Source organism: Panulirus ornatus, chromosome 51, assembly GCF_036320965.1.
Source record: "Panulirus ornatus isolate Po-2019 chromosome 51, ASM3632096v1, whole genome shotgun sequence".
Lineage (NCBI taxonomy): Eukaryota > Metazoa > Arthropoda > Malacostraca > Decapoda > Palinuridae > Panulirus > Panulirus ornatus.
This window is the reverse complement of record NC_092274.1, coordinates 1,853,261-1,878,767: the sequence shown is the minus strand read 5'-3', so window position 1 is coordinate 1,878,767 and position 25,507 is coordinate 1,853,261. Positions and strand designations below refer to the sequence as shown.

At 38.9% G+C, this 25,507-nt stretch overlaps 2 protein-coding genes across 4 annotated transcripts in view; one reads left to right on the top strand and one right to left on the bottom strand.

Moving 5' to 3' along the window:
- LOC139764817 (glucose dehydrogenase [FAD, quinone]-like) overlaps positions 1-12,434 on the top strand; it is a 35,019-nt gene extending 22,585 nt beyond the window's left edge. Inside the window, exons 10-14 of one of the 2 annotated variants that reach the window (XM_071691779.1) lie at positions 1,394-1,554; positions 6,228-6,405; positions 6,723-6,796; positions 9,190-9,341; positions 11,537-12,434. In XM_071691779.1, coding sequence (XP_071547880.1) covers positions 1,394-1,554; positions 6,228-6,405; positions 6,723-6,796; positions 9,190-9,341; positions 11,537-11,672 — 701 coding nt within the window. In that variant the 3' untranslated portion in view covers positions 11,673-12,434. The remainder of the gene's footprint in view (positions 1-1,393; positions 1,555-6,227; positions 6,406-6,722; positions 6,797-9,189; positions 9,342-11,536) is intronic. The other variant, XM_071691780.1, reaches the window with a different exon arrangement.
- Positions 12,435-14,818: 2,384 nt separating this feature from the next.
- Polr1A (RNA polymerase I subunit RpI1) overlaps positions 14,819-25,507 on the bottom strand; it is a 141,828-nt gene continuing 131,139 nt past the window's right edge. The window contains exons 27-30 of one of the 2 annotated variants that reach the window (XM_071691760.1): positions 24,688-24,834; positions 16,438-16,594; positions 15,888-16,028; positions 14,819-15,638 (exon numbers count right to left, since the gene is read on the bottom strand). In XM_071691760.1, the coding sequence (XP_071547861.1) occupies positions 15,922-16,028; positions 16,438-16,594; positions 24,688-24,834 (411 nt within the window). In that variant the 3' untranslated portion in view covers positions 14,819-15,638; positions 15,888-15,921. Of the gene's footprint in view, positions 15,639-15,887; positions 16,029-16,437; positions 16,595-24,660; positions 24,835-25,507 lie in introns of those variants that run through there. The other variant, XM_071691759.1, reaches the window with a different exon arrangement.

The window sequence follows — 25,507 nt, the reverse complement described above, 5'->3', positions numbered from 1 at the left end:
GTCCTGAAAAATCATTTACATACATCAGGAACAGCTGCAGCTCCAACAGTGGTGTAACCCATTTGAAAAAGCACCTTCAAAACTGGGAAATTGGGCAAAGAATGGGAGGTATTCAGAAAAGTAGAGTTGACATGTATTTACTTGAGCTTACTTTTACACCATCAGGCTACTGTACTTCATTTACACAGTCATTTTTAGGTTTTTACCTTTTTTGCCGCACTTTAACTTCTTATTCTTCTTATATGCATAAGTTCCAAGACTACATATTCTATGCTAGCAGTCCAAATATCATCAATGACCCTTATGTTTCCACCTTCTGTGTCATTATTCAGATAATATTTACTCATACTGGGTTGCTGGCCACCTCAAGGAATCTGATGTCTACCTTAAGAGTTTCTGGTCCAATTTTAAGTGTTCTTTTGTTGCCTTCAAAACATCAATTACCCATGTTGTCGCTACATATATGCATAATCATATACACATATCATATATATATATATATATATATATATATATATATATATATATATATATATATTTTCATTTTTTCATTATACCTTGTCGCTGTTTCCCGCGTTAGCGAGGTAGCAAAAGGAAACAGACAAAAGAATGGCCCAACCCACTCACATAAACATGTATATACATAAACACCCACACACGCACATATACATACCTATACATTTCAATGTATACACACATATACATACACAGACATATACATATATACATATGTACATATTCATACATGCTGCCTTCATCCATTCCTGTCACCACCCCACCACACATGAAATGGTATCCCTCCTCCTAGCTGTCATGTGTAATGCATCAAAACCAAAGCTCCCTTTCCACATCCAGGCCCTACAAAACTTTCCATGGTTTACCCCAGATGCTTCCCATGCCCTAGTTCAATCCAGTGACAACAAGTCGACCCCAGTATACCACATCATTCCAATTCACTCTATTCCTTGCAAGCCTTTCACCCTCCTGTATATTCAGGCCCCAATTGCTCAAAATCTTTTTCATTCCGTCCTTCCACTTCCAATTTGGTCTCCCACTTTTCCTTGTTCCCTCCACCTCTGACACATTTCCTCATTGTCAATCTTTCCTCACTCATTCTCCCCATGTGACCAAACCATTCCATTTAATGGTGTTCTTAACAGCAGGTGTATTTTTACAAACTTATATCCTCAGCCACCCCTCAATCTAATACTCATGCAAAAATATTTTGACTATGCATAAATGGAAAAGTAGAAGTTAACTAGGGTGAATGTAAAATAGGTTCTAGATAATATATTTATATAAAGACTTAAAACCAGTCTTTTCTTTTTCATTCTTGCCCATCATTTCCTATATTGAAACTAGCCATATCTTAAGTTATTTCTATATTCAACAGGACCTCTGGCTACAGCACCTTTAAACTTCCTGAATGCTTGGGTCAAGGTCTTACCAGAAGGTGATCCAAACTGGCCCGATATACAGATGTTCCTAAACAGCGCAACCTTAGCATATGACAAGGGAACTTTAAACCCTGGCTTATGGGGTGTTGATAAAGCAGTTAGTACTTTATTGATTTCTCTCATTTATTACCATTGTTTACTAACCAGTTCTCTGAAGTTTCTTTAATGCCACATCTTTTAAGAGGTTTGGTGCAACTTTGTTTAGAAGCATAATTGTCATAATACAGTATACAAAACTTGGATCATGTGACTTTAGATTAAGTTGTAAAGATACTATAATCGTCATCCCAATTTACAGTAAACAAAATATCACCTAACTGCAGGCATCATTAAAACTTGTGAAAATCTGTAATTCCTAATCCTAATCAATACCTCCTGATTACCTCTCTTAATTATTAAAACAAACATTACATCTTCAAATGTAGGCTATATAAATTTACAGGTGCAGTGTGGTGCACAAACACACACACATATGGTTAGAGAGACTTCATTCCTAAAGAATATTTAATGCAATTCAAAGAGAAGTGTAGAACGAGAGGAAATGTTTATTGTGAAGGATTTAAGCGAGAAAAACTTAAAAGAGTGAATTGCTAAATGGTACCCACCTTCATACATAAGACGAGATTTTGCCATGATGTCTGAGGTAGCGTGTTGCACTCACCACTTGACTGATATGTTCACAAACATTATAGCTTCTGCATCAGGTAAGTAAGGTCTAATTTGAGTTATCCTTTTCTTATCTTCCTGAAAGCAATGAAATTCGAAGTTTGGTTTTCCATATTTCAGAGAAAACTAACTATTGGATCATGGGGTTAGATAAGTGCTTATGGAGTTTTTGTTTGCAAATGTATATACTGTGCATCAAGGTTCCTTTACATATCAGGCCTTCCAACTCAGGTACATATATAATCACTCCAATTACACCACATCAGCATCTGACTTAAAATGTGCTTTTGCAGTAAATACATTTCACTGAAACCATAACTCTACAAAATCAATCTTTCTACGTTCTTAAATATGTACTATACATCTAACATGAACTGCCAAATACAAGCGGCAATACTCTGATAATAGATAATGAGGCCAGCACATCCCTACCACAAACCCAAATTCAATTTTGGTCTGAAATCTTGTTTTGTTGATGCAGTGGAACACCAATTGGGACTTGCAGCCATCAAAACAACAATTAAGAAACAAAATTAAAGTATTCCTCCCTTGTTCAACAGTAAGTACAATCTGCTGTTGAGAGGAAAAAGATTCCGAGCTCTCTCATGAGGTCTAATGCTACTTTCATTGTCATATCTTCAAGTACAAATTCCTATACTATATGAAATCACAAGTAGGCCCATAAAATCTTGAACCACATTTGCTTTCAAGACATATTTTACATTTCAATGCAGGGTTAACCACTTATCAGAATACAGCCACGAGGAATACACAGTGATTTGAAGATTCTAAAGTGTTTCTTCCCATTGAATTTTTTTTTTTTTTTTTTTTTTTTTTGTCGCTGTCTCCCGCGTTTGCGAGGTAGCGCAAGGAAACAGACGAAAGAAATGGCCCAACCCACCCCCATACACATGTATATACATACGTCCACACACGCAAACATACATACCTACACAGCTTTCCATGGTTTACCCCAGACGCTTCACATGCCGTGATTCAACCCACTGACAGCACGTCAACCCCGGTATACCACATCGATCCAATTCACTCTATTCCTTGCCCTCCTTTCACCCTCCTGCATGTTCAGGCCCCGATCACACAAAATCTTTTTCACTCCATCTTTCCACCTCCAATTTGGTCTCCCACTTCTCCTCGTTCCCTCCACCTTCGACACATATATCCTCTTGGTCAATTTCTCCTCACTCATTCTCTCCATGTGACCAAACCATTTCAAAACACCCTTTTCTGCTCTCTCAACCACGCTCTTTTTATTTCCACACATCTCTCTTACCCTTACGTTACTTACTCGATCAAACCACCTCACACCACATATTGTCCTCAAACATCTCATTTCCAGCACATCCATCCTCCTGCGCACAACTCTATCCATAGCTCACACCTCACAACCATACAACATTGTTGGAACCACTATTCCTTCAAACATACCCATTTTTGCTTTCAGAGATAACATTCTCGACTTCCACACATTCTTCAAGGCTCCCAGAATTTTCGCCCCCTCCCCCCACCCTATGATCCACTTCCGCTTCCATGGTTCCAACCGCTGCCAGATCCACTCCCAGATATCTAAAACAGTTTACTTCCTCCAGTTTTTCTCCATTCAAACTTACCTCCCAATTGACTTGACCCTCAACCCTACTGTACCTAATAACCTTGCTCTTAATCACATTTACTCTTAACTTTCTTCTTTCACACACTTTACCAAACTCAGTCACCAGCTTCTGCAGTTTCTCACATGAATCAGCCACCAGCGCTGTATCATCAGCGAACAACAACTGACTCACTTCCCAAGCTCTCTCATCCCCAACAGACTTCATACTTACCCCTCTTTCCAAAACTCTTGCATTCATCTCCCTAACAACCCCATCCATAAACAAATTAAACAACCATGGAGACATCACACACCCCTGCCGCAAACCTACATTCACTGAGAACCAATCACTTTCCTCTCTTCCTACACGTACAAATGCCTTACATCCTCGATAAAAACTTTTCACTACTTCTAACAACTTGCCTCCCACACCATATATTCTTAATACCTTCCACAGAGCATCTCTATCAACTCTATCATATGCCTTCTCCAGATCCATAAATGCTACATACAAATCCATTTGCTTTTCTAAGTATTTCTCACATACATTCTTCAAAGCAAACACCTGATCCACACATCCTCTACCACTTCTGAAACCACACTGCTCTTCCCCAATCTGATGCTCTGTACATGCCTTCACCCTCTCAATCAATACCCTCCCATATAATTTACCAGGAATACTCAACAAACTTATACCTCTGTAATTTGAGCACTCACTCTTATCCCCTTTGCCTTTGTACAATGGCACTATGCACGCATTCTGCCAATCCTCAGGCACCTCACCATGAGTTATACATACATTAAATAACCTTACCAACCAGTCAATAATACAGTCACCCCCTTTTTTAATAAATTCCACTGCAATACCATCCAAACCTGCTGCCTTGCTGGCTTTCATCTTCCGCAAAGCTTTTACTACCTCTTCTCTGTTTACCAAATCATATTCCCTAACCCTCTCACTTTGCACACCACCTCGACCAAAACACCCTATATCTGCCACTCTATCATCAAACGCGTTCAACATACCTTCAAAATACTCACTCCATCTCCTTCTCACATCACCACTACTTGTTATCACCTCCCCATTTGCGCCCTTCACTGAAGTTCCCATTTGCTCCCTTGTCTTACGCACTTTATTTACCTCCTTCCAGAACATCTTTTTATTCTCCCTAAAATTTAATGATACTCTCCCACCCCAACTCTCATTTGCCCTCTTTTTCACTTCTTGCACCTTTCTCTTGACCTCCTGTCTCTTTCTTTTATACATCTCCCACTCGCATTTTTTCCCTGCAAAAATTGTCCAAATGCCTCTCTCTTCTCTTTCACTAATAATCTTACTTCTTCATCCCACCACTCACTACGCTTTCTAAACAACCCACCTTCCACCCTTCTCATGCCACAAGCATCTTTTGCGCAATCCATCACTGATTCCCTAAATACATCCCATTCCTCCCCCACTCCCCTTACTTCCATTGTTCTCACCTTTTTCTATTCTGTACTCAGTCTCTCCTGGTACTTCCTCACACAAGTCTCCTTCCCAAGCTCACTTACTCTCACCACCCTCTTCACCCCAACATTCACTCTTCTTTTCTGAAAACCCATACAAATCTTCACCTTAGCCTCCACAAGATAATGATCAGACATCCCTCCAGTTGCACCTCTCAGCACATCAACATCCAAAAGTCTCTCTTTCGCACGCCTGTCATTGAAAAGTACATGAAACAATTTGCAGTCTTTTTAGAATTCAATTTTTGATAAAATTTGTTTTAAAGCAAAGGCAAAGCAGTTTCATTTCACAAAAATATTTTTCAATCTTTATGTTCCTTAGGTGAATCACCTTTGGCAAGGCTGTATCAGTGGGAGTACAGTCCAGTCAAAGAACTTATCACTCCAATGGAGTTCACATTTTGCTGCTAATGTAGCACAGCCTTGGCAGGGGGAACCTCTAAAAATGGACTTGGGGTAACACCAGAATTCTTTGACAGAAATCGATCCTGGGGTTATTATACAAAATAAATATACATAAAAATAACTGCTTCTTTCATCGTGATAAAGCCAAACATTCAATATTTGTTTGTACCTAGTACTTTTGAACACACAATGTTACATGCAGACAATGAACTTGTAAGGATGTGTTACCTTGAAAGTATACTGAGTCCTAAATCAGCTTGCTATGAGCTTCATCTTAAAAGTTCTTATCATACTGTATAAACTGCTACCAGGTATTTGTGTAGTTGTGTTTCCTTATTGCGCCTCCATTTCCTAAAATGATGGTGTCATCCATACAATATTACCTTTAATTAAGCACCATCATACATTACATACTTATCCGATACATGAAGTATGTGAAGACAAATACTTTCTTCTGCCTATCTTTCCCCCTCCCTCTCTCTCTCTGTATGATGGTAACTGTATAGGCCTCTAAAAGTTTTGCACAAAGTTTAACTTAAGCTGAATATCGGAAGTAACTTACTCTCCCAATGTTCTGCTTGCAGAGGTTCCATGAGTACATGGGGGAAATATATGCCCAAGACGGCTTTACTATTAGACCCATCCTTGTGCGCCCTAAAAGTCGAGGGACAATCACTCTCAAATCAAAGGATCCACAGGAACACCCAAATATTGACCCTCAACTTCTAAGCCATCCTGATGATATCAGAACCCTTGTGAATGGTTGGTTACTGTCGCACCTCATTATTTTTATCAACAGCGTCACCTGTTTTGACTTGGATTTCTCAGCTAAAATGTTTCTTTTCTTGTTATCAGCTTTTGCATTACATATTCAAAATACTAATAATGTCATGATCTGTAATTATTTTGGTCTCTATAATATTGTACAAAAGAGGTTTAAACAAATTTCACAATCATTAATTATGTTCCTGCCATGATTTTGTCAGACTATGTCTTGTATTACATTTCCATTCATTTTGTTATATGTGTAATTATGATCATACTTTACTCCAACCAATCAAGATAATCTTATATTCTAGGAATAAAATTTGCCCTGGCACTTGGAAACACCTCAGCTTTTGTAAACAACTTCCAAGCCAAGTTCTATGATAAGGTAACTGTCATAAATCATGTTACAGTTTTTACAAATGCCAATTAAATAATAATCAGTCCAATCAAGTGAAAATGAAGGTAGCTAAGGACCTGAATCTACTCAAGATTGTCCAGTGAAATACAAGACCCCTTCAGAAACTCATTTTTTTTTTCTTACTTGATCACTGTTTCTTGCATTAGAAACATAAAGCAAAAAACAGAAAAATAAATGCTGCATTTGCTCACATCCCTTCTCTAGCTGTCAAAATGCAATATTCCGAAACCACAGCTTCCTCTCCATTACCAGGTTCCACGGACCTTTCCGAGGCTTCCCCTAACCACTTCACATTCTGTGCTTCACAGTCCATTGACAGTAGATTGACTACTGTATATCAAATCATGCAATTCACTTAATCCTATCCACACCTTATACCTTCCTGCATGTTCAGGCTCTGATCACTTAAAATGTTTTACACTACATCCTTCTCCTTGTCCCCTCCACTTCTGACACATTTATCCTCTATCTCAACCTCCCTTCACTCATTCTCTCCACATGTCCAAACCATCTCGGTACACCTCTTCAGCTATCTCAACCACACTTTTTATTACCATACTTCTCTCTTACCCTTTTATTACTTACTCAATCAAATTACCTCACAACACATACAGTCCCCAAGCACTTCATTTCTAACACTTCCACCCTCCTCCGCACATCTTCATCAAATAGAAAATATGTATGTTACATTATATCAATGCTAAATATATCTGAGGTTTTTTGCCTGGTGACTTACGTAATCTAAAGTAAATTCCCTTCATCTATCCTGAAAGGGTATTTTTGTGGGCCTTTTCATATTTTGTTTGAAGGATCTGTTTGTCAGCTGTCTTTTCCGTCAACAGTGGTGGTACTGATTATCATACCTAATGATATATTCATCACTCAAAGTGGAATTTATCAGCAAATATATATGAAATTTTTGGAACTGTACCTTCATCTCAACCCCATAACAGACATTTCCACATCTATTCCTAAAATTTCCCATGATATCCTTATAAAGTAATGAGTAAAATAAATCTATCATCATCAGTAGTATTATCATGCATTACACATGACAGCTAGAAAATGGATGTGAGCAGATGCAGCCTTTCTTCGTCTGTTCCTGGTGCTATCTCACTGACTTGGGGAACAGCGATAAAGTATATATAATAAGAGCAAGGTTATTAGGTACAGTAGGGTTGAGGGTCAAGTCAATTGGGAGGTAAGTTTGAATGGAGAAAAACTGGAGGAAGTAAAGTGTTTTAGATATCTAGGAGTGGATCTGGCAGCGGATGGAACCATGGAAGCAGAAGTGGATCATAGGGTGGGGGAGGGGGCAAAAATCCTGGGAGCCTTGAAGAATGTGTGGAAGTCGAGAACATTATATCGGAAAGCAAAAATGGGTATGTTTGAAGGAATAGTGGTTCCAACAATTTTGTATGGTTGTGAGGCGTGGGCTATGGACAGAGTTGTGCGCAGGAGGGTGGATGTGCTGGAAATGAGATGTTTGAGGACAATGTGTGGTGTGAGGTGGTTTGATCGAGTAAGTAACGTAAGGGTAAGAGAGATGTGTGGAAATAAAAAGAGCGTGGTTGAGAGAGCAGAAGAGGGTGTTTTGAAATGGTTTGGGCACATGGAGAGAATGAGTGAGGAAAGATTGACCAAGAGGATATATGTGTCGGAGGTGGAGGGAACGAGAAGTGGGAGACCAAATTGGAGGTGGAAAGATGGAGTGAAAAAGATTTTGTGTGATCGGGGCCTGAACATGCAGGAGGGTGAAAGGAGGGCAAGGAATAGAGTAAATTGGATCGATGTGGTATACCGGGGTTGACGTGCTGTCAGTGGATTGAATCAGGGCATGTGAAGCGTCTGGGGTAAACCATGGAAAGCTGTGTAGGTATGTATATTTGCGTGTGTGGACGTGTATGTATATACATGTGTATGGGGGTGGGTTGGGCCATTTCTTTCGTCTGTTTCCTTGCGCTACCTCGCAAACGCGGGAGACGGCGGGAGAAAAAAAAAAATAAATAAAAATAAAAAAAAAAATATCATCATTCTTACTATATCATCATTTTTCATCTTTCCATATTCTCCTAAGATTTCTTTTCAGGAGCTCCTGCAATTTCAATGTAATGCTAAAATCAGAAGCACAAAAATCATGTACTCTGGAGTGAGACGTTCCTCAGTGAGACTGTATTCCATCAACTGTCGATGATAAATACTTACAAAAGGTGACTTTCTCACTCAGGGAACAGCCACATGCAGATGCAAGTCCAGTAACAATGGCAAAATTAATTTATGCATCAACATAAAAAATCGTCAGCATATCTAGCATTTTTTCTATTTCTTTTTTTTTAACTCATCTCTCTCTCTCTTACTAGCCCCTTCCTGGGTGCCTAGGTGAGAAATATGGTAGTGACTCCTACTGGGCCTGCTATGTCAGCCACATGACCACAACTTTCTATCACCTTGCCGGGGGATGCAAGATGGCACCAAATTCAGACCCTCTTGGTGTTGTGGATCCGAGACTGAGGTATGTGAAGTGAGGGATGGAACACATATAAGAGCCAGGAATGTTCACAATATATGGAAAATAGCCGGAATGTGATTAGAAATGAATATGCTCAAAGGAAGGTACTATCATTATCCTGTAATCCTAAGACCCCTTTTATGGGGATCCGGAACTTGGAGACTGCACTCCACATGAACACTGGGTAAGGTGGGATCCTTTTTTATAAAAAGATCCTCAACAAAGCTGTAGTCTGACTGCTGATGATGATACAGCAGCATCAAAGGGTGGATGACCAGGCAGCTGGAACACAGTTTAGGAAGTTTTAAACGATCTATATATATCAGGTAATGAAGGATCCTTTTTCTTATTTGCAGCTAGCGCATGTAAGTGTTCTGAGGATTTTATTGCCTCTACATTGATCTCTGGAAGCGGGAAGGGAATATCATGTGTACATTTAATGTGATATATATTCTGGCATAACTTCTGAGTAGAGGTTGTTGATTGTTCAGGGTTATGGGAGTGTGCAGGTTGAATTTATGTCTGTCATAGGTGAAGAGGGTTATCGTGGATTTCTCTGGAATGAGCCAGTGTTCTGTATGCAGATAAAGTGTTGCATATTTGTTGCTGCTTGTGTATTCTCAGAATGCTGTGTTGCGAAAGGTCATCTGTATATGAAAAGACCTTTATGCTACACTTTGCAAGAGGGGAAAGGATATGCCATGTAGAAAGATGCACAGATTGTTTAGCATGAATGGCAGTATGTGTAATACAACTTTACGAGACATGCAGCTTTGTTTGGATATACAAAACTGAGGTAAAAGTAACTCAAACAGGAGATGCCTGTAGCCTTCTTTGGATATGCAGAAATGAGGTAAAAGTAACTCAGACAGGGGATGCCTGTAGCCTTCAATAGGTATCTGCCATACCAATGAATTTAAGTATAACATGGGTGAAAAGATAAGTGAAGTATATATTCAAATACAGAGGACATTGTAGGACATACTTATAGAATTGATAGGGATGTGCATCGCTCGTTTTAGGTGAGAGTACATGAGGATATTAGAGTAGAGTGGGTAGAACGGGGGCAGAAGATAGTGATGGGGTACATTACATTGCTAAGACTTGGGTATGAGCATGGCAACAAGGAAAGTGTAATATGTGTACCATGTATCATGATGAGATGAGAATGGTTAGGTTTATATAAATATGGATGGTGTTATGTATGGGGTGGGTGTGGAGCCATAAATGAGCTAAGGCAAGGGTTCGTGGTAAATAGGTAACAGTATACATCACATGAATGGTGACCAAGACTGAACACCTGTGCTGCTTCCTGTATTCCCAGCAAGATGATTCATCTAAAAATCTTCCCTAAATGCTTTACTCTGTACATATGTCATTATGGGACTAAAAATTAGGCAACCCAGCTTCTTGCATTACCCCATCAGTCTCTAGTGCCAATTCAACCAACCAGCAAGAAGCATCATTATAATACAACTTTGCCGGTCCACAATCTTCTTTTATCAACATGTAACAGCTTGACCAGTCCAAGAATTTTGAATCATTATTCCACTATCTTGTATGATAACCACATAACAGCTTGGCTAGTCGTTTATCTATTGGTTCTAAGCCCCAAAGACTTGCTAAATGTCATGTATTTCCCAAACACTACTTCCCCTCAATCTTGCACAGTTGGTAAACTTTTAAAAGCAGCTTCACATAATATTTTCTTGAATGAGATATACTCTATACAAATTAGTCTCAAATTTCCATACAAAAACTTTCAAACTAAAATGAATTGGAGTTCCCACAGTATTAATTTTACTGGTGACTAGTGGGAAGTGTACAGTGTTCTGGTCATGGTAGGGAATGGCAGATCAAGGGAGGGTTTTGGATCAATTACAATTATTTATGTAACAGTTTTGTCAGCCTACCTTTAATTACTATAAATAACCTATAGAGGTTAGTAAGTTCAGCATAACTTACAAATGATGTTTAACAACTCTGTCCACCTAACATTTTAAATCATCAATATTTAACAACTTGTCCTGCAAACACCTCACATCATTTGTAAATATGAACTTAACTACCCCAGTTTCTCATATCACATCATCCTATCAGTTCATATAAGTTTGGTCAGTGCATTACAATTTTTTCTATACTACAGCCCAGTGCAACTGCTGCTCGTGCTACGAATAATAAAATTTTGTTCTTAACAGGGTTCGTGGTGTATCTGGACTGCGAGTAGTGGATGCCTCCATCATGCCTGTTGTCACCAATGCTAACACAAATGCCCCCACCATTATGCTTGCTGAGAAGGGCAGTGACATCATAAAGGAAGACTGGAATGATTAAGCTTAACTTCATCAAGGTACCAGTGAAACAGTCTGAAGATGTGACATCACTGACCTACAGATGAACTGTCAGGCAAGCCTGACTTATTCATTGACCCAGGAACAACCAATCAGATCTGGTCTTACCAAGAAAGAATGGAATAATCACACATATCTGATCTTCTTCAGCTATGGTTAGACAATTAGGCAGACCTGGGCATCAAGAACTGTCAAATATTTAGAGCATGCTAATCTCAACATGTTGGGCTGAGCACCAAGGCAGTTTGAAGCATGGAATACAGATGATTCTGTAAATTCAATTAGCACTATGACGGTGCCATGAAAACCTTTACTGTTCCTAGTTGGACACTTGATATTTGCAACTGAACTTAAAGTGCACTGGCAAGTAAATGATTAAGGAATCTTGGAAGGTTATATTTCAGGTACAAACATATCTATTTATGTATAATTTGAACCTATATCCTGCAGTCATTTCCCCTTCTACTAAAGAATATGGGAAATGTAGTTTACTCCATATCATTTTTACATATCACTGAGTAGCTGACTGTTTTCGCATCAGACTTTATATCTTTGCCAGTCAGATATGCAAGACTGTTCTCAGTGACATGCTACATACTGAGCACTGAACAAAGATGAGTGTGGACAACTCTAAAGGAAGCTAACCATTATAGCTCATCTAGATCCTACAAAAGCACCATGTACCCATCAACCTATATCAATACCAATGGGAAATAATAAAGTCTGCTCAGCTCATTAAAAATAATGCGTTTATGGGCCAAATCACATTCTCTTTAGACTGTCATCCATTCCACAATGTTACACAAAATCATGTAATACAGGATAAACAACATAAAACAATTCTATTTATCACAGGCATAAATGTACTTCATCTACAACGCCTACCAAGAGAAGAGAGAGGGTCAGCTGCTTCCCACAAAACAAGGTAACACCTAGCAACACTTTTGAAGGTGTTCACAAGTTTCTACATAAATGGCTAGAGAATGTTTGTCTAGCAACAGATTGTTATCTTCATCTACACTGGGAAAGTTATTTATAAAAAGCTGATGCAATATCTCTGACTAGAAACTGCTAAAACTGTCTGCAAACATTTCTTTTTCTAACATTATGACAACTAGACACTGTGTGCAAATGAATGTGGCCTTTTTTGTGTTTTCCTGGTGCTACCTTGCTGGATGGGGGAGGGGGGATGCTATATTTTATGTGTGGCCAGGTGGCAATGGGAGGTAAGCTGCTGCTAGAAGCAGTGAAAAGTTTTTATCGAGGATGTAAGGCACGTGTACGAGTAGGAAGAGAGGAAAGTGATGGGTTCCCAGTGAATGTTGGTTTGCGGCAGTGGTGCATGATGTCTCCATGGTTGTTTAATTTGTTTATGGATGGTGTTGTTCGGGATGTGAATGCAAGAGTTTTGGAGAGAGGGGCAAGTATGCAGTCTGTTGTGGATGTGAGGGCTTGGGAAGTGAGTCAGTTGTTGTTTGCTGATGATACAGCGCTGGTGGCTGGCTCAAGTAAGAGAGACTGCAAAAGTTGGTGACTGAGTTTGGTAAAGTGTGTGAAAGAAGAAGGTTGAGAGTAAATGTGAATAAGAGCAAGGTACAGTAGGGTTGAGGGACAAGTAAATTGGGAGGTATGTTTGAATGGAGAATGTTTTAGATATCTGGGAGTGGATTTAGCAGCGGATGGAACTATGGAAGCAGAAGTGAGTCAGAGGATGGGGGATGGGGTGAAGGTTCTGGGAGCGTTGAAGAATGTGTGGAAGGCGAGAACGTTACCTTGGAGCAAAAATGGGTATGTTTGAAGGAATGGTGGTTCCAACAATGTTATATGGTTGCGAGGCATGAGCTATAGACAGGGTTGAGCAAAGGAGGGTGGATGTGCTGGAAATGAGATGTTTGAGGACAATATGTGGTGTGAAGTGGTTTGATCGAGTAAGTAATGAAAGGGTTAAAGAGATGTGTGGTAACAAAAAGTATGTGGTTGAAAGAACAAAAGAAGGTGCATTAAAATGGTTTGGTCACATGGAGAGAATGAGTGAGGACAGCTTGACAAATAGGATATATGTGTCAAAGGTGGAGGGAACGAGAAGTGCGAAACCAAACTGGAGGTGGAAAGATGGAGTGAAAAAGATTTTGAATGTTCAGGGCCAGAACATGCAGGAGGGTGAAAGGCGTGCAAGGAAAAGAGTGAATTGGAACGATGTGGTATACTGGGGTCGATGTGCTGTCAATGGATTGAACCAGGGTATGTGAAGCATCTGGGGTAAACCATGAAAAGTTTTGTGGGGCCTGGAAGTGGAATGGGAGCTGTGACTTTGGTGCATTATACATAGCAGCTAGAGACTGAGTGTGAACAAATGTGGCCTTTGTTGTCTTTTTCTAGCGCTACCTCGCACACATGCAGGGGAGGGGGTAGTCATTTCATGTGTGGTGGGGTGGCGACGGGAATGAATAAAGACAGCAAGTATGAATTATGTACATGTGTATATATGTATATGTCTGTGTATGTATATATATGTATACGCTGAAATGTATAGGTATGTATATGTGCGTGTGTGGACGTGTATGTATATACATGTGTATGTGGGTGGGCTGGGCCATTCTTTTGTCTGTTTCCTTGCACTACCTTGCTAATGCAGGAGACAGCAACAAAGTATGATAAATAAAAAATAAATGCACATGTATGGGCATTTATGTACATACTATGTGTATGTGGGTGGGTTGGTCCATTCCTTGTCTGTTTCCTTGCACTACCTCGTTGACGCAGGAGACGACAATGAAGTATAATAAAAAAATAATATTATGAACAAAATAAAGGAAATGGGCAAAGGACATTAGGGTGGCTGCTATAAAGGTCATAAGACGTGATGCAGAAACAACTAACAAACAAGTTGCAGGAATACATATTGGAACAAAAACATGACACACGAGCAAAAACAGTTTGAGTAGAAAGAAAAAACAGTATGTGATGCAGACACTAAACAAACAGTGCAAAAACAAATACAAAATGTTGCAGAAACACAAAGAGTATCTTAAAGGAATATGAACTGTGCAGTAGCACAAACAAGCTAATAACTGAAAAGGGTAAACTTATGATTATTACCCACTTTCATGAGGGAAATGATTGAAACAGTTACACATTTACTGCCTTTAATTATTGAATGAACAGTGCACAAGTGGATGTCTTCAGCATATGCCTGGGTAAAAAGAGCTAGATCACAAGGCAGCATGCAAGCTGGTTTACATCAGTGCCATGTAAAGAGTAAATGATCTTATACTGTTAGCATGACATTCAAGTAACTGATGAATAACTGCTGGGTGGGGGTTTGTGATTATCTATGATAATCTAATCTGGAATTTGTACTAATATCAATACTTGTACATTTGGCCCACATCTCTCATCCATACAGCACTTTGCCCTCATAGACAGGGAACTCTTTCCACACACTCTTCAATGTCAACCACCTTATAGCTTACTTCAGCATCTATGGTTTTATCCAATGACATGTCCACTAACAGGTATATAACACATGTCACTTCAAGGTTCTCCCTAGTCAAACTCCAACTGCAATGAACCTATCTCTCTCCCCTGCTTAACTTAATGACCATACTAATATTCAAAACTTTCTACCTACACACTCTCACCCGAACTCATACACCAGCTTCAGCAGTTTCTCAACTGAGTCTACCAACAAAGTTGTTTCATAAACAAACAGCAACTGATTCAATACCAAACCTAATACACTGTAAACCCTTCCCTTTCTACAAGAACCTCACATTCTTTTCCCTAAACACCCTACCCTATCCATAACCTTGATGACGATTCCCTCCTGACATGCCTCCCTCACATACAATATTACACATATTCTTTCCCCATTTCTCTCCCTCCTGTATCATACACTTCCACACTACACTATTTCCTCATGTCACAGGAGGTCTTCCTTTCACAACAACTGAAAAAAAGGAAAAGTGGGCATTTTATCTCTGAGAACTTATTTGCCTGTTTATGATGCTATCTCACTTAGGCAGGACAAAGTGGTAAAATATAAGAAATCTAATAAAAAAAAATCTATGATAAAAATACTTCAAATTCAATGACTAGTTTCCTTATGAAGCTAAAAAGTCATTGTAAATCACTTCCATCTGTCAAATTAAACACATAAACATGAAACTATATTAAAACTTTATTCAATAATACTTACTTTACATAAAAATAGACATATAAGCACCAAGCACTTATGAGAATTTGAGGACTGGTAATGTATGCACTGCATTTGTACCCAGCTTTACTGGTTGTCCTAAAGCAATGTTTGCTGATGGTGATGCCATTCGGTCTACCTCTCCTGGAAAAAAGTAAAATCAAATGGTGTCGTACGATAAATAGGAAACAAAGCACTACTAGCACAATAAAGACCAATCTCATCAATTGTAATGAAAATCCTATAAAATTTCACAATGCTTGTGTTAAGAAATTCAATGTTTAGGTACAGTTTGGCCTCATCTTTAATTATAACCTGAGGAAAACAAAATGAAGCCACATTACTCCTCCCCATCCCCAGTCAAATGTTCTATGCATGCTACAACCCTCTTATAACAACTCTCCTATACATTTTACAGGGATACTTAACAAATTTTAAATTGGATGCTTCTTAAAAAATCATTACATATTGGATCAAACTGCCAAATCACTGAAATATAAGCAAGGAATTTACCAAATTGAGTTACTACAATGAGTATAAGCAGACATCTTACCCTGCAAGAGAGCAGACTTGAGAAAATGCATGAAGGTTTCATACGACATTTTTTGCACAGGGGAAGGGCATGATGCTATGGCACTGCGAGAACAAGCCTTGTACGTGCCCTCACACGTGAAATAATCAGCCAAGAGTGACAAATGACGGAAGTCAACCTACAACAAACAGATTGGTGTAAAAATCTTTTTGTCCATCAAATTCAGAGAACAATTTCAATGGAGCATGTAAAGAAGATTAATAACAGGCATCCATAACCATATACTACATTATCATATACTAAATCGCTGTTTCTTGCATCTGTGAGGTATCACAAGGAAACAGACGAAGAATGGCCCAACCACTCATTATTTACTTATATCTATTATACTTTGTCACTGTCTCCAGCGTTAGTGAGGTAGCACAAGGAAACAGATGAAAGAATGGCCCAATCTACCCATATACATATGTATATACATAAACGCCCACACAAACATATATATATATATAGATACCTATACATTTCAACGTATACATACATATACATACACAGACATATACATATATACACATGTACATATTCATACATGCTACCTTCATCCATTCCTGCCGCCACCCCGCTACACAAGAAATGGCAACAACTCATATACATATATATATATATAGATAAACACCCATACACACACATATACGTGCATATACATATATACACATGTACATATTCATACTCGCTGCCTTCATCCATTCCCATCGCCATCCTACCACACAGGAAACAACAAAAAGGCCACAATCGTTCACACTCAGTCTCTAGCCGTCATGTGTAATGCAATGAAACCACAGCTCCCTTTCCATATACAGGTCCCACAAAACTTTCCATGGTTTACCCCAGACGCTTTACATGCCCTGGTTTAATCCACCGATAGCACATCAACCCCAGTATACCACATCACTCCAATTCAATATTCCTTGCAAGCTTTTCACCCTCCTGTATGTTTAGGCCCTGACTGCTCAAAATCTTTTTCACTCCATCCTTCCACCTCCAAATTGGTCTCTCGCTTCTCCTCGTTCCCTCCACCTCCGACACATATACCCTCTTTGTCAATCTTTCCTCACTCATTCTCTCCATACCTCCAAACCATTTCAACACACCCTCTTCTGCTCTTTCAACCACACTCACTTTATTATCACACATCCCTCTTACATTTTCATTACTTACTCGATCAAATAACCTCACACCACATATTGTTCTCAAACATTTCATTTCCAACACATCCACCCTCCTCTGCACAACCCTATCTATAGCCCATGCCTCGCAACCATGGTTATACAACATTGTTGCAACCACTATTCTTTCAAACATACCCATGTTTGCTCTCCGAGATAACGTTCTCACCTTCCACATATTCTTCAATGCTCCCAGAACCTTTGCCCCATCCCCCACCCTGTGACTCACTTCTGCTTCCATGGTTCTATCTTATGCCAAGTCCACTCCAAAGTATCTAAAACACTTCACTTCTTCCAGTTTTTCTCCATTCAAACTTACCTCTCAATTAACTTGTCCCTCAACCCTACTGAGCCTAATAACCTTGCTCTTATTCACGTTTACTCTCAGCTTTCTCCTTTCACACGCTTTACCAAACTCATTCACCAACTTCTACAGTTTCTCACCCGAATCAGTCACCAGCACTGTATCATCAGCAAACAACTGACTCACTTCCCAAGCCCTCTCATCCACAACAGGCTGCATACTTGCTCCTCCCTTCAAAACTCTTGCATTCACTTCCCTAACCATCCCATCCATACACAAATTAAACAACCATGGAGACATTATGAATCCCTGCCTCAAATCAACATTCACTGGGAACCAATCACTTTCCTCTCTTCCTACTCACACATATGCCTTACATCCTTGGTAAAAACTTTTCACTGCTTCTAGCAACTTACCTCCCTTGCCATATACTCTTAAAACCCTCCACAAAGCATCTCTATCAACCTTATCATATGCCTTCTCCAGATCCATAAATGCTACATACAAATCCATGTTTTTCCAAGCATTTCTCACATAAATTTTCAAAGCATACACCTGATCCAAACATCCTCTACCACTTATGAAACCACACTGCTCTTCCCCAATCTGATATTCTGTATATGCCTTTACCCTCTCAATTAATACCCTCCCATATAATTTCCCAGGAATACTCAATAAACTTATGCCTCTGTAATTTGAACACTCACTTTTATCCCAATGACTTTGTACAGTGGCACTATGCATGCATTCTGCCAATCGTCTGGCACTTCACCATGATCCATACATACAATGAATATCCTTACCAAACAATTAACAACACAATAAATTCCACTGCAATACCATCCAAACCCGCTGCCTTTCATCATCCACAAAGCTTTCACTACCTCTTCTCTGTTTACCAAACCATTCTCCCTGACCCTCTCACTTCACACACCATCCAACCAAAACACCTTATATCTGCAACTCTATCATCAAACACATTCAACAAACCTTCAAAATAATCACTCCATCTTACTTCATCACTACTTATCACCTCCCCATTTGCCCCCTTCACCAATGTTCCCATTTGTTCTCTTATCTTACATATGTTACCTACCTCCTTCTAAAACATCTTTTTATTCTCCCTAAAGTTTACTGATACTCTCTCACACTAACTCTCATTTGCCCTCTTTCTCACTTCTTGCACCTTTCTCTTGACCTCCTGCCACGTTCTTTAATACATCTCCCAGTCATTTGCACCACTTCCCTGCAAAAATTGTCCAAATGCCTCTCTCTTCTCTTTCCTTAACAACCTTACTTCTTCATCCCACTCCTCACTACGCTTTCTAATCTAATCTAATAATGTTAAAAAAGACGATGCAATTAACAAAAAATTAACTCAAACTACTTCTTCAAGGTAAAAACTCTACCAAGCAATTTCTCTTGTTATGAAATAAGCTTTTGATAAAGCTCTTGCTTGCATATATACTTTTAGGTCAGTAAAGATCCAAAAAGCTACTGCTAGAGATATATATGTCAACTCTGAAATATAAAGTAGAGAATTCTGCAACCAGATATAGATGAATGAAGCAATTCAAAAGTGTACCACTAATAATTAAGCTGACTGGATAATTCTTTAAAAGCATAAAATATTCATGTTTCTTCTTGGACAATATTGTATAATGAAGCGAGATAATTTCAAAGTGAAAAATGACTACTTACAGACTATCTGACATTTAACATAAAATGTCAAATAGTTTGTAAGTTGTCTAAAGTCAATCTGAAACAGTTATCTCATTTTTTTGCAGATATTTCAGTGCATTTACAAGCTATGCATATCAGCACCATATTCAAGTTGCATCTTCTGCCTGTTTCACATTGCTAAACCTATTTACATAATTCTCTACACAGTGTTTCAGCAGTGACTCATGTCCTTCGCAGCAGATTATGATTTTTGCTGACCATACAATATCCTTTATGTAAAGCTGCACGCCTAGAATCTTAGCCTGACATGTCATATGCATATTTCTATGATAGTCACCGGTCTAAAAAAAAAAAAAAAAATCAAGCTGTGGTCATTAGTTTCCAGAGTGTAAGAGGATATTTCAGCTGCAGTCATTGGTATTTCCTAATTGGCAAAATTTCACTCTAGATGATGGGGATGGCCGACAAAAGTGCCTGCTGTGATATGTACAAAAATAGTTATCTAATAATCAGTTAAAAACCATCAAGCATCTTTATATTCTCAAAAAAATTCCTCTACACCTGGCAGGCGTACGATACAACTAAAAAAGTAGCTGAAAATATGTATCCTTAACATATCCTGTGATGTAATAACATAAAATGCTGACAGTCACACTTTTACCTTGATATCATAAGCAGACTGTACAGCACGAATTTCTCTGATAATTGAGCGCTGGGCCGCTTCAATGCCATACATCTCTGCTACTTGGTGAATGTTATTTGTGTAAAGGCGGTTCACATCTAAAAGATGTTCAAATTCAATAATTTTCTGCAAAAAACAAGAACAATAATTACTATCATACTTACACAAACCTATGGATGGTATTGCAGTGGATATTATTTAAAAAAAAAGGGGTGACTGTATTGTTGACTGGTTGGTAAGGTTATTCAATGTATGTATGACTCATGGTGACGTGCCTGAGGAATGGTGGAATGCTTGCATAGCACCACTGTACAAAGGCAAAGGGGATAAAAGTGAGAGCTCAAATTACAGAGGTATAAGTTCGTTGAGTATTCCTGAGAAATTATATGGGAGGGTATTGATTGTGAGGGTGAAAGCATGTACAAAGCATCAGATTGGGGAAGAGTAGTGTGGTTTCAGAAGTGGCAGAGGATGTATGGATCAGGTGTTTGCTTTGAAGAATGTATGTGAGAAATACTTGGAAAAGAAAATGGGTTTGTATGTAGCATCTATGGACCTGGTGAAGGCACATGATAAGAGTTGATAGAGATGCTCTATGGAAGGTATTAAGAATATATGTGTGGGAGGTAAGTTGCTAGAAGCAGTGAAAAGTTTTTATCGAGGATGTAAGGCATGTGTATGTGTAGGGAGAGAGGAAAGTGATTGGTTCTCAGTGAATGTTGGTTTGCGGCAGGGGTGCGTGATGTCTCCATGGTTGTTTAATTTGTTTATAGATGGGGTTGTTAGGGAGGTGAATGCAAGAGTTTTGGAAAGAGGGGCAAGTATGCAGTCTGTTGTGGATGAGAGAGCTTGGGAAGTGAGTCAGTTGTTGTTCGCTGATGATAAAGCGCTGGTGGCTGATTCGGGTTGAGAAACTGCAGAAGCTGGTGACTGAGTTTGGTAGTGTATGAAAGAAGAAAGCTGAGAGTAAATGTGAATAAGAGCAAGGTTATTAGGTACAGTAGAGATGAGGGCCAAGTCAATTGGGAGGTAAGTTTGAATAGAGAAAATCTGGAGGAAGTGAAGTGTTTTAGATATTATCAGCAAACAACAACAGACTCACTTCCTAAGCTCTCTCATCCACAACAGCTGCATACTTGCCCCTAACCTGCCGCAAACCAACATTCACTGAGAACCAATCACTTTCCTCTCTTCCTACATTTTTTTTTTTTTTTTTTTTTTTTACCCCTTTTTTAAAAATTTTTTTTCCCCCCCCCCCCCCGGGGGGGGTTTTTTTTTTTTTTTTTTTTTTTTTTTTTTTTTTTTTTTTTTCCCCTTTTTAAATTTTATTTTTTTTTTTCCTTTTTTTTTTTTTTAAAATTTTTTTTAGTCCACAAACTTTCCATGGTTTACCCCAGACGCTTTACATGCCCTGGTTTAATCCACCGATAGCACATCAACCCCAGTATACCACATCACTCCAATTTCAATATTCCTTGCAAGCTTTTCACCCTCCTGTATGTTTAGGCCCTGACTGCTCAAATCTTTTTCACTCCATCCTTCCACCTCCAAATTGGTCTCTCGCTTCTCCTCGTTCCCTCCACCTCCGACACATATACCCTCTTTGTCAATCTTTCCTCACTCATTCTCTCCATACCTCCAAACCATTTCAACACACCCTCTTCTGCTCTTTCAACCACACTCACTTTATTATCACACATCCCTCTTACATTTTCATTACTTACTCGATCAAATAACCTCACACCACATATTGTTCTCAAACATTTCATTTCCAACACATCCACCCTCCTCTGCACAACCCTATCTATAGCCCATGCCTCGCAACCATGGTTATACAACATTGTTGCAACCACTATTCTTTCAAACATACCCATGTTTGCTCTCCGAGATAACGTTCTCACCTTCCACATATTCTTCAATGCTCCCAGAACCTTTGCCCCATCCCCCACCCTGTGACTCACTTCTGCTTCCATGGTTCTATCTTATGCCAAGTCCACTCCAAAGTATCTAAAACACTTCACTTCTTCCAGTTTTTCTCCATTCAAACTTACCTCTCAATTAACTTGTCCCTCAACCCTACTGAGCCTAATAACCTTGCTCTTATTCACGTTTACTCTCAGCTTTCTCCTTTCACACGCTTTACCAAACTCATTCACCAACTTCTACAGTTTCTCACCCGAATCAGTCACCAGCACTGTATCATCAGCAAACAACTGACTCACTTCCCAAGCCCTCTCATCCACAACAGGCTGCATACTTGCTCCTCCCTTCAAAACTCTTGCATTCACTTCCCTAACCATCCCATCCATACACAAATTAAACAACCATGGAGACATTATGAATCCCTGCCTCAAATCAACATTCACTGGGAACCAATCACTTTCCTCTCTTCCTACTCACACATATGCCTTACATCCTTGGTAAAAACTTTTCACTGCTTCTAGCAACTTACCTCCCTTGCCATATACTCTTAAAACCCTCCACAAAGCATCTCTATCAACCTTATCATATGCCTTCTCCAGATCCATAAATGCTACATACAAATCCATGTTTTTCCAAGCATTTCTCACATAAATTTTCAAAGCATACACCTGATCCAAACATCCTCTACCACTTATGAAACCACACTGCTCTTCCCCAATCTGATATTCTGTATATGCCTTTACCCTCTCAATTAATACCCTCCCATATAATTTCCCAGGAATACTCAATAAACTTATGCCTCTGTAATTTGAACACTCACTTTTATCCCAATGACTTTGTACAGTGGCACTATGCATGCATTCTGCCAATCGTCTGGCACTTCACCATGATCCATACATACAATGAATATCCTTACCAAACAATTAACAACACAATAAATTCCACTGCAATACCATCCAAACCCGCTGCCTTTCATCATCCACAAAGCTTTCACTACCTCTTCTCTGTTTACCAAACCATTCTCCCTGACCCTCTCACTTCACACACCATCCAACCAAAACACCTTATATCTGCAACTCTATCATCAAACACATTCAACAAACCTTCAAAATAATCACTCCATCTTACTTCATCACTACTTATCACCTCCCCATTTGCCCCCTTCACCAATGTTCCCATTTGTTCTCTTATCTTACATATGTTACCTACCTCCTTCTAAAACATCTTTTTATTCTCCCTAAAGTTTACTGATACTCTCTCACACTAACTCTCATTTGCCCTCTTTCTCACTTCTTGCACCTTTCTCTTGACCTCCTGCCACGTTCTTTAATACATCTCCCAGTCATTTGCACCACTTCCCTGCAAAAATTGTCCAAATGCCTCTCTCTTCTCTTTCCTTAACAACCTTACTTCTTCATCCCACTCCTCACTACGCTTTCTAATCTAATCTAATAATGTTAAAAAAGACGATGCAATTAACAAAAAATTAACTCAAACTACTTCTTCAAGGTAAAAACTCTACCAAGCAATTTCTCTTGTTATGAAATAAGCTTTTGATAAAGCTCTTGCTTGCATATATACTTTTAGGTCAGTAAAGATCCAAAAAGCTACTGCTAGAGATATATATGTCAACTCTGAAATATAAAGTAGAGAATTCTGCAACCAGATATAGATGAATGAAGCAATTCAAAAGTGTACCACTAATAATTAAGCTGACTGGATAATTCTTTAAAAGCATAAAATATTCATGTTTCTTCTTGGACAATATTGTATAATGAAGCGAGATAATTTCAAAGTGAAAAATGACTACTTACAGACTATCTGACATTTAACATAAAATGTCAAATAGTTTGTAAGTTGTCTAAAGTCAATCTGAAACAGTTATCTCATTTTTTTGCAGATATTTCAGTGCATTTACAAGCTATGCATATCAGCACCATATTCAAGTTGCATCTTCTGCCTGTTTCACATTGCTAAACCTATTTACATAATTCTCTACACAGTGTTTCAGCAGTGACTCATGTCCTTCGCAGCAGATTATGATTTTTGCTGACCATACAATATCCTTTATGTAAAGCTGCACGCCTAGAATCTTAGCCTGACATGTCATATGCATATTTCTATGATAGTCACCGGTCTAAAAAAAAAAAAAAAATCAAGCTGTGGTCATTAGTTTCCAGAGTGTAAGAGGATATTTCAGCTGCAGTCATTGGTATTTCCTAATTGGCAAAATTTCACTCTAGATGATGGGGATGGCCGACAAAAGTGCCTGCTGTGATATGTACAAAAATAGTTATCTAATAATCAGTTAAAAACCATCAAGCATCTTTATATTCTCAAAAAAATTCCTCTACACCTGGCAGGCGTACGATACAACTAAAAAAGTAGCTGAAAATATGTATCCTTAACATATCCTGTGATGTAATAACATAAAATGCTGACAGTCACACTTTTACCTTGATATCATAAGCAGACTGTACAGCACGAATTTCTCTGATAATTGAGCGCTGGGCCGCTTCAATGCCATACATCTCTGCTACTTGGTGAATGTTATTTGTGTAAAGGCGGTTCACATCTAAAAGATGTTCAAATTCAATAATTTTCTGCAAAAAACAAGAACAATAATTACTATCATACTTACACAAACCTATGGATGGTATTGCAGTGGATATTATTTAAAAAAAAAGGGGTGACTGTATTGTTGACTGGTTGGTAAGGTTATTCAATGTATGTATGACTCATGGTGACGTGCCTGAGGAATGGTGGAATGCTTGCATAGCACCACTGTACAAAGGCAAAGGGGATAAAAGTGAGAGCTCAAATTACAGAGGTATAAGTTCGTTGAGTATTCCTGAGAAATTATATGGGAGGGTATTGATTGTGAGGGTGAAAGCATGTACAAAGCATCAGATTGGGGAAGAGTAGTGTGGTTTCAGAAGTGGCAGAGGATGTATGGATCAGGTGTTTGCTTTGAAGAATGTATGTGAGAAATACTTGGAAAAGAAAATGGGTTTGTATGTAGCATCTATGGACCTGGTGAAGGCACATGATAAGAGTTGATAGAGATGCTCTATGGAAGGTATTAAGAATATATGTGTGGGAGGTAAGTTGCTAGAAGCAGTGAAAAGTTTTTATCGAGGATGTAAGGCATGTGTATGTGTAGGGAGAGAGGAAAGTGATTGGTTCTCAGTGAATGTTGGTTTGCGGCAGGGGTGCGTGATGTCTCCATGGTTGTTTAATTTGTTTATAGATGGGGTTGTTAGGGAGGTGAATGCA